The 13,922-nt window shown below is 40.5% G+C and overlaps 1 protein-coding gene and 1 long non-coding RNA gene across 6 annotated transcripts in view; one reads left to right on the top strand and one right to left on the bottom strand.

Annotated features, from left to right (window-relative positions):
- Positions 1-6,095, bottom strand: part of LOC112434021 (uncharacterized) — a 53,110-nt gene extending 47,015 nt beyond the window's left edge. For both annotated transcript variants that reach the window (XR_013096470.1, XR_003023845.2), the window contains exon 1: positions 5,960-6,095. This is a non-coding gene — a long non-coding RNA (uncharacterized LOC112434021). The remainder of the gene's footprint in view (positions 1-5,959) is intronic.
- Positions 6,096-6,174: 79 nt separating this feature from the next.
- On the top strand, positions 6,175-11,433 carry LOC101471278 (neural cell adhesion molecule L1.1). Of its 4 annotated transcripts, none has more exons than XM_076881434.1 (3): positions 6,175-6,351; positions 6,433-7,406; positions 9,635-11,433. In XM_076881434.1, the coding sequence occupies exons 2-3, from the start codon at positions 6,714-6,716 to the stop codon at positions 9,896-9,898; spliced, it is 957 nt and encodes a 318-aa protein (XP_076737549.1). In that variant the 5' UTR covers positions 6,175-6,351; positions 6,433-6,713; the 3' UTR covers positions 9,899-11,433. The 4 variants fall into 4 exon arrangements, with proteins under 4 accessions (XP_076737549.1, XP_076737555.1, XP_004575441.4 ...); XM_076881440.1 differs by having other exon boundaries at positions 6,438-7,406; XM_004575384.4 differs by lacking the exon at positions 9,635-11,433 and adding an exon at positions 7,972-8,224.
- Positions 11,434-13,922: the final 2,489 nt, after the last annotated feature.

Raw genomic sequence — 13,922 nt, forward strand, 5'->3', positions numbered from 1 at the left:
TGTCTAAAACAGAAACTGCTGAGTAATCTCAGTATTGGTCATAACTCTGAAGTGTGCCGAGCAACATAAGTGTTTGCAGGATTTGGATGAGTGGGAAGGTGTGAATGCTTTATTAGGTTAGATGGAAATTCCCACACACTCTTACATAATCTGATTTTCTCTGAGTTTAGAATTGAAACATTTAATCACTCAGTCAGTAATGAGCAAATATTCCTCTCTTTTCTTGGCTGACAGTTTTGCCATCACATTAGCAAATAATCCTTTCACCCTTGTCAGTGTAGTCGTATTGCAATGCCTTATTAAAAACAGAACATCAATCAAGGAAATAATCTGCACATTAATCTGTGAAAAAAAAAATGGCAGCTGCACCTCAAATAACCCTAAAAAGCCACCAGAAGGTTCTCAGTTATAGCTGAGATACGCCCTCCAGTGGCCATGTGCGTGTGTGCTACCACAGCATGTTTATTCAGTGACTAATCCGAGAGGATTACAATATAGTTGTGTGGGATAAGGCTCAATGAATTAGAAACGACTGTAAAATGTTTAGTGCGCTCTGTAACAAGAAAGAGCAGAAATCATTAGATCTGTGAATGACTGCTGGCATTACAGCAGTTTTACAGTCAGGATCACCCCAGTTAGGTCTCTGAATCTGGGTCTTTGCTGGTAAGGGTTACTGGTTCATTCAGCGATAATATGAGTGCTTGAATGCGGGGCTCGCAAAATCGCTAGCCCGACGTCCCGGGGCTAGCGATTTTTCCAGTCGGGCTACCAAAATCTATCTCTGCCCTGCCCGTCGGGCTGTCATAGGAAGGAAAAATATATGTCAATGCTTTTGCATTCTTTCAGAAATGTAGCTGGGTAATTATGTCATTGGCATCGGTGAGCCACTGTCAATATGTGGCATATTGAAATCGCGTTTGAAATTGCGCATATTTGTATAGAGAGCGACAGCACTGATCTGTGAGTGATGATAATTTGTGCACCAATTCCTCTGACATAGTCTTATCAGTCGTTAGCTTACTATGCAAACATGACAAGTGAAATCTCCCGCAGCTTAAACATGTGAGAGGTTGATCCGCAGAGAATCGCTGAGTTATGTGAGTGCGTGTGTAAAAGCAGCAGGATATATATTTTAGTTCTGCTGAGCCAAATAAGACAGGTCAGGGTGAAGAAGTGACAGCCAAAGAAAAGCTTACCACAAAACGGAGAAGTTATGATAAATCAGACTATAAGGCAAAAAGAAAGTGCAGCTTTATGGTTTCATGGACAAAAGAATTTCTGTGGCTGCAATATGACGAGCTAAATAACCAGGGCTGCACATAAGTGGTCCACAGGTGCGCATTCGCTGTCAAAATAAAAAACACGCACAAGATAAGAAGTTGCAATGCGTGTTTGCATACATAAGATTTTCTGGAGGAGGACATATTTGTTTAGAACTCTTAAAGATGTCGAAGAAGCTCCTTTAAGCAATTACTTTGGTGTTCCTCCACCTCCAAAGAAATGTCAGAAGGAGTCCGAACCACAAAAGAAGCGCGTATTCTCGGAAAAGTGGTTGCAGGAGGTGAGCTGGCTTCAAACAAATGATGAACGCACAGAGATGTGGTGCAGAATGTGCCGTGAAAATCCCACTCTAGCGGACAAAAACAGTATGGACGCAAACGCGCGTTGCAACTTCTTATCTGGTGCGCGTCTTTTATGTTGACAGCGAATGCGCACATGCGGACCACTTATGTGCACGCGTGTAAATAACATAATGTTCTGCCGGGTGTGTTGTTGGTTTTCTCTCGATTTCTGAGTCGACAAGCGCCTTTGTTACTGGGACCAGTCATTTTAAGAAAGGCCCCCATTAGAACCCATGAGAAATGCAAGAAATGCATTATTGCTCAGTCTGCAATATCTTTCCCAGAACAAACACCGATTGCAAATAACATACTAAAAATAAACCTGAAAAATCTGTTTAGAACAGCGTACTATGTTGCAAAGAGTGAACTACCACTGGCAAAATCTAGCAGTCTTTGCAAACTTCAAAAAGCAAATGGCCTAGATCTTGGTTCCACTTGCCTCTTACCTGTGATTTCAGTGGAAATTTCAAATTCAGGATCTGACACAGACTGATTCATGTCCTACACAGTTCTTACAAGTTCATAGAAATTTCTGTTCAATTAGAACTAGGGCTGCCACGATTTGTCGACTAGTCACGATTACGTCGACTATCAAAATCGTCGACGACTGATTTAATAGTCGACGTGTCGTTTGAAGCTTTGTAAGATCACAAAAGACGCAGGAATAATAGCAGGATTTAAGAGTGTAATAACGGACTGAAACAGAAGATGGCAGCATTGCATGTACAAGGATGCCAGCTGCCGTTAAACCCCGAAGAAGAAGAAGCAGCTGTGTCCCAGAATTCATAGCCCGGCCCAGCTTAGTTTCCAACAATGGCGGCAGCTAGTTAGTTTTAATATTACTCTTATTATTCTTTCTGGGTCACAAAATAAACGTTTAACATATTTTCAGGCGAGAATGTAGCTGTGTAAACCTCAAATATCGGCTCAGTTTATCAGGACACCACATATTTTCAAAAGTGCTCCGACGTTATCGGAGATGTCTGTTACCCACTAGCTCGATAGCTAGCCGGGGGCTAGGTCACTAGCGCCGTGAGAACACCGGACTCCCGGCAAATTGTTTTCAAACCCACCGCCGTCTTTTGCGACTCAGGTTAAATATATATGAGTCACTTAGATAAATTAAAAATGTTGTTGTTTGGCTTTTTTTTTTTTAGTATTTTATTTGTTCCTGAGTAAATCGGTTTGGCTGAGATTAAAGTTATAGTTTTTACACAGCTGAATGAACGTCAAGCAGACAGCTGATTATCAGAAGTGTGAGATGCTGGAGAATATACTCCGGTGTCCTGTTATATTTTAGATAGCAAGGAGTTTATTAAACTTTACCGAAACAATCTGCAAATTTCATTAAAATTGAATAAACTATCATCTTGTCTTTATTTTTAGTTAGCACCTTAAAAGCTTAAAGCTGTAAGCTAATGATAGTTATATAAGAGCAGATGCTGCTGGTGCAATAAGCTGTAGTTTTACGTCCAGTGGATGATGATCTGATTAGTCGACTAATCGCATAAATAATCGGTGACTAGTCGACTATCAAAATAATCGTTTGTGGCAGCCCTAATTAGAACCAAGTATTTGAGTTGATGATTGTAATTTTTATACAATGTTGTAATTTGTGTTTCAACAATTTTTTGATTAATGTTTTGTTTCCGTTACAATATTATACTTTAATGTATAATATTGTAACGGAAACAAAACAGGAAACAAAACATCCATCAAAAAATTGCTCTTTTTTATTCGGGCTACTTACATTTATTTTCGGCTACCAAAAACTGAAGAGTCCCTGCCCGAAGGGCTACCGGGGATTTTGAAATTTTGCGAGCCCTGGAATGTAACTGAAACTGGTCTCTGCCACTCTCTACACTCACTTCCACTGCATTCACAGCAAAACTGTCAGACAACTGATCAGTACATCAGACAGAATAAATATCAGGCTGGCCGTCTGCCAGCTGAATCTCAATGGACTCATTCAGAGGCTCAATGACACTAAACTAACGCTAATCTACTATTGAATGACTTGAACCACTCAAAGCTACTTCAGTTACATTGTGCGAGTAATTTCCTGTTTAAACACCATCAACACTGATAAAAGACGACTCTCTCTCACACACACACACACACACACACACTCTCTGCATTTAGTGAAGCAAACAAGTCATTCAGCTTCAGTGACCCGTGAAGCTTCAAACCTCAAGCAGTCACTCGAGACTTCTATGCTGGGGCAAGAATTAATGTGATGTTATCTCTGAGTACTAAAATGTTTGTTTCACATTGAGTTTCACAAGTAAACTTATCGAGACAACAGCGCGAACCACAAATGTGTCCTGAACTTGAGGTTTTGCAGTCAGAATGTTTACCAAAGGAAGCCAGAAAAAGAAAAAGTCTTAATGTGACACAATGTGACAGCTTTTGTGATGTAACACTTGAATTCACTCACACATGGAGGAAACAACCCTAAATATTACTTCTGAATAACATTTCGTTTTAATTGCATAAATGCACAATTTCAGTGTAAAATGATGTCAGTTTTACTTGTATTCAGCAGATAAACTTTCCTCTCCTGCTGCCAATTCAGCACTTTATTTATGAAATAAAGCTTAATAACAACAACAATAGAAAAATAGGGGGATTTATGAGTATTACTAAATCTGCAAGACCATCAGACTGTGTATACTGTAAGACATCTCTAACATTTGTGTTTGTCTCTATCTTTTGTGTGCTCTCAGTCACTGTTGTGCTATTTTTAACTGATCTTAATGGTGATCATCTATCAGCTGTTTAATAGTTTTTCAGCCTCTCTTTATAACTGGATGAGAGCCATATAACCACATTTAAAATAATTTTTTTGGGCATTTTACTCGATGGTGTCAGATTAAGTCTTCATTCAATCACACATCTAACCCCACTGACGCATCATCATATTCCCCTTCACCTGTTACTCTTCACTTGTACAGATTTGTTCTCTCACTTTGATCATTAAGCACCATCGCAATCCTTAACTCTACCAAAAAACACATACTTTCAGTACTGTATTTGATTTTATCATAAAATTCTTTATCAACACATAGCAGTTGTGAAAACAAAGTCATTGTCGTTCTGCAGCAGCCAGTTTGAACCAACATTTAGCTGTCAGATGGCCTCACATCTGACTCTAGAATAGAGGGGGGAAGAGCCCAGCTCAGGAAATTCACCTTAATTCACCACGCTTCACAGAAATGAGGTGAATTGAAGCAGGCGGATTTGCTGAGCCGTCAGTTCCTGGAAAACTAGCAACTTTGCTCAGTGTCTTCCATTTGTGAAAAATTGCAATTATTGTTGTCAAACTTTTGTTTCTATCAATCTATTCATTATGATAATTTTATTATTAATGTATTATCATCAGCTCTACAGCACAGACACAGACGTGAATGAATAAATCTTATAAATCAGGATTTTAGAAAAAAAGAATCAATGTTAAATGTTTAAAGTAAGAAAAGTAAACATTTTAAGAAAAATAACAGCTCATTTAAAATTTGGTGCCAGCATCATGTCTTCTCCCCGCTAGGCTCTGGGTGGTTATAAACTGACTCCATGGTTCAGTGTTTTACCAAAGGAGATATCAGCATGTTGTCTGGAGGAGATGGGACTGAACCTTGTGATTCGTAGACGACCTGCTTGACCTGAGGCTCTGATCTTTGAGATCTAGTCACATTCCTTAAGAGTATTAATGCTACTCTGCACAGACAAAGGGGGTTTCCATGCGCAAGGTGTAATATCTACGCCATGTATTAAGACAGCTGCTGACAGCTTATACAGCAGCTCGGGGAGAGCAGACTGTCTGCCAGCTGAAGCTCAGTGTATTCACCAAGTGGCTCAGTGAGATAACGTCTTCATTAAAAAACTCGTGCGATGGGATGTTACTCAAGTTCACACGTCTGTGAAGGCAGACAAGTGAATACTTTTTAGGCAGTGTGGTGTATGCTCTTCCGCTGCCACACCCTGCCTTGTCTCGTGTCTTTAGACTCATTTGTACAATGTTGGACAAACACCATTTGTGTATTTTCATGGTCAAAACAAACGTAACTTGAGTTCTGGTCGCACACAGGAGAGAAAACCCCAAAGAAAAAGCCATATTTGTACTCGTCGACGTAGTCTGCGCAGGCTACACCAACTTAGCATGCTATAAGGCCAACATGCTAAGCCTAGTCCTTCCTTTAGAGTTGCCTCGTTTTCCATTAGCTGTACCTTGTCTGAGCAGTTACAATAACCCGGGGGACGTGTCAACAACTTCACACTTGCTGGATATCCATGAGAAACCGTGAACATTGTAGCTAGCGTCAGGGAAGCTAACGAGTTACCTGAACGGCTGGAGTCCTCCTAAATCCAGAGTGAAGAAAAAGATCCTTACTAACTTTCCCATGTCTTTAACTAACTTACTTTACAGACCGATTATATAAATAATTTTTCTATTTGTATTTATCTTTTATTCAGCTTCCTCCGTTACCCTTTATCTTAGTGAGTTGTAAGACGAGAAAGAAAAGAAAGCAGGAAATGCACGGGGGAAGCGGGTGTTGCGGCGAGCAGTGTGTAGTGACGTAGGTTTTCAAACCCACACAGCTGTGAGGTTGTAAACAGACGCAGGATTAGCCTTGCGGACATAAGCTGGTGATACCGTAGAGCTTTGATGGGACGAAATGCTAACCACCGTTATAAAGCGGAGAGCAGGGCATGGTTGAGACGTCTGCTCAGGGTAAGTATTGACCCGGATGATCAATGAGATACGGTCGGTATTTATAAGAAAAGTGACAGCTGCTGTTCCCCTTTACATTAGTTCAGCAACTAAAGAACGACGAAAGGAGGGAAGAGGACGTGTGGGGAAGCTGTCTGCTCGCCGCTGGATTTTTCTTTTCTTTTTTATATTTCATTCTTCTTGCTACTGGCCAGGATTGCTTTATATTATGTTTCTATAGCAAATACATTATAATTAACTTCGCAAAGTTTTATTCTCTACTACCTTGGCCCGCCCTGCTCTACCCTGCTTAGAAGGAGTTTTCTCTTCCGAAAGGACCCTTTACGCGTTGAGCTGGATTTAAGTCCCTTCACTCGGACAGGATGATACGGTTACCATTTTCTGCAGCTGTTCTTCTAGTTTTTATCAGCCAGGTCTTTGGAGACTTGATCCAGGCGAGTGTAGGGGATGATGTTAAGTTTGTACTCTCAGATGAGTGCATGAAGGGACACGGGGCACTGAATCTACACCTGAAGGACCGCAGCATTCAGGTGGTGGCGTCTCTTCATGGTCACTGGGAGCCGGGGCGAGCTTACACTGACCGGGTGACTGTAAGCAGCGATTTTTTAAAACTGACAAGTGTAGATTTAAATGACCAGGGCATGTATGACTTTACATGCAAGAAGAAAGGGAAGCTAGAGCTCACTGATCTGCAAGTATTCCTGCCCTCTGAAGTTGTTGTAGATGAGGGTGAGGATGCTGCACTGCCGTGCCGCTCCATCACAGCAGGTCAGAGGGTGAAGTCTGCGCAGTGGAGGCGAGACGGAGAGGTGGTGCTGGAGCTGAATCCTCCCCAGGTTACTGAGGGGAATGGCTTTGAAAGCCGGGTATCAATATCATCAGACTGGTACCAAAGGGCAGACCTGTCCCTCACCATAAAGCGAGTTCACCTGAGGGATCGAGGCGTTTATTTCTGTGACGTGGACAAGACGGAGCGACACAGCTCAGCTGTGCGCCTGCGAGTTCGAGAGATCGTCCCTGAATCCTTGACCAGCACGCTAAAGCCTACACTGATGGTGAGTACATTGACTCTAAATGTGTGTGTTTTATTTATTTTTACACGTGACTCCAAAGTTACAAAACAGCGTGATTGGTGTTGTTTGTTCGTCTTTCTGCTGCGCATTCGGTTTTAATTTCTACTGGTCACACTTTCACGGCGAAGTGGTTAGATATAGCTTTATATACAAAGCCTTACTGCCTTGAACACAAGTGACTTTCAATTCATTTCAAAGGCGCAGCTTACTTTTCTGACCCAGACTGGGAGTGATGAGGTCAGACCACGTCTTCAGTGCTGACTTGGTGGGCCCTTGTGTGGTCAGCCACAGATCTTTCCATGAAGGGATTTATTTATTTATTTTTTGGCAGAGATGCTGACTTATTTTAACTCTTATTCGCTTGACAAAGTAAGATTTGGGGGCAGTCCCAAAAGGATCCAGCAGTATACAGTTTTAGTTTTTTATTAGCCACAGACAGATGTGAATGGGATATCCAGTTAAAACTTACAAACTGCAGTGACCAACATTTCTGTCCTGTCTTCTTGTCCTCGCTGGACATGGACCATGTTCATGTTCTTCTTTACAGCAGCCTTTTGGATCCTCTGATATCTGATGCCTGATAAATTCAGACCGTGTACACACAAGTGTTGGTGGGGAACGATCACAATGTGGAGAAGACACAAATTTGAGATCCATCAGCAGTGGTTATGGAGAACTCTGCAACAGCAAAGAGGAGGAGGAGGCACTGACGAGGGCAGATAATCAGATTTTGATCAACAAACAAACTGAAATCAAACTGCTCTTGAGAATGGGATTTTTATCCTGTTCCAACTTCTTGATAATAGTCAAATAAAATTATAAATACTTTAAAAAATATTCTGCTGTTGCTCATATTTTATAATTGTTAAACCAATTTACTTATTTCTGTTATTTAATATATGTTGATTTCAACATATATTAAATGACAGAACACTGTTCGTGAAACACATTCAGCCTGCAACAGGGTGAGACAGACCAACACGTTCTGAGATAGACGAAGAGGAAGTGAAAGGATGGAGTCCCATGCTGACACTATGAGTCAAACATAATGTAATATTTCTTACAAGTCTGAGTGTGTCAGAAACCAGTGCAACCATGTTACCCACATTATTAGAGGAAGACAAAATTTCTGTTCCTTTATTTATAGAACTACATCTGTCTTTGATTTTCACAGTCCATCCACAACTCCTTGTTTTTCCGAGTAAACACAAAAACACTGATTTTCAACCCTGTTCAATGAAAGACGGGCATTATAAACATGTTAAAACCATGTCAAATATTGTTAAACAGCATTTTCGTGCCTCACAGAGCACCTAATCTTCAGTTAAAACTAATATATCCTTTGAGTGCAGGACGGTGGAGCAGTCCTGAGGTCAATCCCATCAGGCCAGTGTCTTACCTATAGGTGCATATTCATTTTCAAATCTGCACACAGTAGCTGAGTGTCTCTTAATTTATTGCAGGCCCAACTGGTGGTGAAGCTGCTCGCTCAGGTGTGGATGCAACCTCCAAATCATATCAGGGAAATTTACAATACTGCTATTTATGCTGATATGTAAAGAGTAAAAAAACAAAATCAAAGTGTTGAAAAAGTAAATCACATCATCACATCAGTCTTCTTGTCCACATCAGTCACAGTTCTGTCAAGTGAGGCGAAACTATCGAGGCTTTGACGCATTTGTTTACTCTTGAATCAGCTCGTATTTCCTCTTCGCGTGCTTTCATATTCTGATGACACTGCAGAGCGTCTTATTTGTCTCAATCAATAAAACAAGTTTGTTGTTTCCAGTTGTCATACATATTTGCATTAATGTACATGTACTGCGCTTTGCTGGCGATTGGTGAGGCCATTATCATTGGAGCCCCACACTCTGAGACTTTTCTCGGCTTGTCTCACAGTTCTGTGCGCTAATGAACATAAATGCATGTCGCTATATAACAGATAATGCGATATGATACTTTATATTATGTAAAAATGTATACCAGTAACATAAATGCAACCCATTTTTGCAACATGTCATATGACATCACTACTGACACATATTTAGCCTGCCACAGGAAGAGATTCAGTATTAAGACACCACATAAAGAGCAATGTGGTGCCCCCCGATTGAATAGATAACATCATTACGGCTATATGTCAGACCTGAAACAGCTTCATGTAAAGTTCCATGAATCTGATCACATTTCTGCTCTTGTATCCTCTGCAGCCAACACAGACGACTTTAGAAGTAAGCGGACTGGGAACTCTGGTCGCTGTCTGCATCACAGCTGTGGTCTTTTTGGTTTGCGGCCTTGTGTGTGGATGGCTCCTGAAATCTCACTGCTCCACGTACTTGTCACGTCTTCTCCCACGCTTTGGACCCGGAGATGAACGACATGATGTAAATGGGGCGTCGGAGCCTCTGAGCCATCGTCCTCCTCTGCAGATGAATGGCCACAATCCATCAAATACGTCCCAGGCAGACGTCTGAAGACTTTTAGGATCAATACCTGGCAACCTTTAACTTATTAATGCGCTTCAGCTTATTAATGTGTGCAGCTTATAATTATTATTATGATTTTTTACACCGATTAAAGCTTTTGTTTCCTGTCTTAATTTACTTTTCTCTTATTTTTCTAATATCTTGCTTCAGCTGTGTGTGATTAAATAAACAGTGCGCTTACACCACTGCCTGAGTGAGGTGACACACGGTCACCTTCAGTGCCTTCAGGCCTCACAGGCCTGAGTGCGTTCACGGTGAAGTTTTTCACGGACACTTCGTGGTTCGCCTGCTCCATCAGGCCTCGGCTTAGGTTAAGAGTTCCTCCTTCCAGACGGAAACACGTGGTTTGACAAATGAAAATAAATTATGTAAAGCCAGGCTCACCTTCTTTATTAGAATCCATTTTATAAACGTCAAACGCGTGATTCTGCCATTAAACAATACACATGAATACATTTTTAGGCCACAGTGCTTCTTGGATTCATTTTAATATTTTTAAACGTATGTTTACATTTATTTTTGTTAAATAAGAAGCAGAAATTAGTCCACACCTCTCAGAATCTAATGAAGCAAACCCTCTCGCTCTCCATACAAACATTTTCTGAGGCGGATACAAAGAAGACAAATTGTTCGGTAATTTTTACATCAGCATTTATTTATTTATTACTATTTAACACAAATCACTGCATATTTTTTCTCTTTGTATTTTCCGACAGAATTCGGATTAAATGATGTAATGATTGCTCACATCCACCAAAGTGTTTAAGGTCAAATTAATGATTCACTGGTTGAAAACTGACAAAACGCGGTATGATCGTTATGTGTGGTATTATCAACACACAGAAAAGACTACATTGATAACATTATGTCCTATTTCATCACTGACTTGATCGGAAAGTCAGCATGATAATAGTATGTAGAGCTATTTAAATCTGTCTTTTTTCTCTCTTTGGAAAATAAAAAAAGTTTTCTGTCTGTCATTCACTAAACGAATTTCCTTAAAGAATGAAATGAATGCTACACATGTGCGATATACACATTAAAAACCTAAAGCCTACACTTCCACTTTGAATGTACCAAAAACGACTTAAAACAGGTTTAAAACGATCAGATGAGCGGCCACATTGGATTTAGTGGCCTAAAGGGCCTCAGGTTGAGCCAAACGATTTGCACAGGCCTGTGTGCAGCGCTGTAGTATTAGGCTCGGCCTCCTGGCTCTGATTATTAATGATGGCCAATTATTGCTCAAACACGAGAGTCTAGACCCAATTTTTATGTCAATAAATCAACAGTAAATCGTTTTTTTCGATGGTAAAAACGACAGGTTTATGCGGAATACGTGATTTTTCATAACTGTTGCAGCTCTCTGTTGTATACTAATAAGCTGTTGATCAAAATATAATTTCGGTTATTAAATGGAGAGCGATCTTTACGCGTTCGGACGTTTTTATCTCACGCCGAATGATACTGCCCCCTTCACTTCAGAATCACGGTGTTATTAATTTTTGACTTTTTGATCAAAATTTTATTTTTTTTAAATTCATTTAGACATTTAGAAATCGCGCAAAGTTCAAATTCTGTTAAATAACAATCAGCAGCTTCTTTTTCCTTAAGTACTTAGAATAGTTTATTTGACACTGCAGTTCCTTCACAGCCCACCAGGGGTCTCGTGAATATAATGTCATAGAACAGTGTAGAACACGAGAACACAACATCAGAATAGAATTGTATGTATGTTACAATATAGCGCGGTATATCATAGCGTGATACTGTAACAGTGGTAGTGTATGTATGCATGGATGATGCCTGACTCTCAGGCGGAGCTGATTTCATAGTTTCACTGAACGAACTGCTAAGACAGTTCAACATTATTATGTCATCAACTGTAATTTTACCTAATCTGAAATGTTAGCAGCTGTAAGACAGCGAAAAAAGAAAGATGTTTGGACAGCATGTTCTAGGGCAGGAGTGTCAAACCTATGGCCGGAGGGCCACAATCGGCCCAGCAGAGACTCTAATCTGGCCCACTGGACAACCTTGGAATATGTGATGTTGGACATGAGATTCTGAATTGATAGTGTATTTTCTCTTTTACAGTTTGCATAAAAGAATCCCCCACTGCCATTCATACTACACTAAAACAATTAAGTAATAGATAAACAATAACACTTAAAACATAGAAAATGTAATTTTTTTGTGGGGGATTTTGTTTTTGTTATATATTCTGATTAAAATAAAAAGACTTTTTTTGTGAAATAACGTGAGTTACTTTCTTGAAATTTAATCACTACCATAACCTTTTGTTTTTATACTAGTGAGCACATCTTTGTACATCACTGCGGCAGTATTTCTACATCATGCAGTAAAACTGCATGAGTCATACTGTTCACACTGACACAAAGGGGAGTTTTTCTGGTTCTGCACCCTTGAGATCAAAGTGGGCCGTACGAGGGCTGTTACCATGAGTCTGACAATATGCCATGGCTGATTTTTCTCATCAGATGACTGAACATGATGACGACTTACATGCAAAGGCCTGGTGAAGCTTATTAAAACTGAATATCCTCTTAGGTGTGACACTGCAAGGCAAAGCATTCAAAGAGCAAAGTGTAAATGTAGAGTAACCTTATGTAGGTTTATCTGAAGCTTTGCCTTGTTTTGGTTTAGCAAGTCTGAATGTGTTTGGGCAGTGCATGGTTCACTGAAACCATTATGTGGACTAAACATGACTTCAATTAATAATGGATGTCATATTTGCAAGGCCACCTGGGTTGGCTGGAAGACTGTTTCCTTAGCCTGGCAGGGCGAAGGACACTGTCTCAGCTGAACTATGGACACGCACACACATACACTTACACTGATAAGCACTCACTCATCCCCCTCCCCTTCCAATGCCTTCGATGTTTGTTGCCTCCTGGGAACACGGGCGGGTCTGGGCCTGTGCTGGAGAGTCGGCGCAGTGTGTTGCCTGGGATTACTCCTCATCCCCTACCCACCCCTGTTGCTGGTCACGTGCTCTATAATGTTGTACTGTGGACATTTATGTGCTTTCTGTGCAGAGGAGTTTTTTTGTTTCCTGTTCTCATGCTGTCCTCCTATAGCCCAGCATGAGTAGAGGTCTCTTTTGTTCCTCTTGTACTTTCCCATTGCAGTATACATTTCAGTGGTTTTTCTGTAATGCAACCGTTCTCTGACTTGTATCCCCATGTGATGTCTGTGTTGTGTGTGTAAGGTCGGGTTCATTCCACTGCAGGGCAACCTGCCACTGCATATGGTGAATAAAATTTGAACTTGCAGGGCTGTGTGCTATATTCACACTCAAACTAAAACCAGAATGTCAAAACAAAACTACTTCCCTTTAAATCATTTTTACCAAACATGTAGCCTACAGCACTTTACCACATTATGTAACGGAAAAAAGCGGTGACACATTTATGTACTGATATTAGTTGAAGTCAAACACATCACAGTCTTAGCCTTAATTTGACAGGATATTCTCTTTTCTAACAGGGCACATCCAGGGGAGGGTCTATATGTCACTAAAAAACAGGACAATAAACAGCCATGGGTGAGAGTGTGACATTGTCCATCTTTCTTCCTCAGTGAAACTGTTATTGTTCTGTGTGTCTCAAAGCTCTTCAACAGCAGTGGGTACGGGGTAACTGAACATTTGCAAATGAGTGTGAGCAAAAAGGTGGGTACAAATGACTGTACACTCAATGTGTACAATCACTGAATGAAAGTACGGCTTATACCTGAAAAAGCTTCCAGTAAGGCTTGATTTGCGGTCTTCCAACAATTTACGGTACAAACAAGAATCTCAAGTGTTTGTTTTTCTTTGTAACATCTTTCTTACTGTCACCCAGATCATTAAAATGCTGAATCATCAAAGATCAGTAACAGCTGAAGGTTTTCCCCCATTGGTGAGAGCAAGTTCTGTATGTATATTCATTTACAGCGAGTACTAATCCTGCCTGTTTCTACAGATTTGCAGTCTTTCCTGTTTTCTTTG

This window comes from Maylandia zebra, linkage group LG3, assembly GCF_041146795.1.
Source record: "Maylandia zebra isolate NMK-2024a linkage group LG3, Mzebra_GT3a, whole genome shotgun sequence".
NCBI lineage: Eukaryota > Metazoa > Chordata > Actinopteri > Cichliformes > Cichlidae > Maylandia > Maylandia zebra.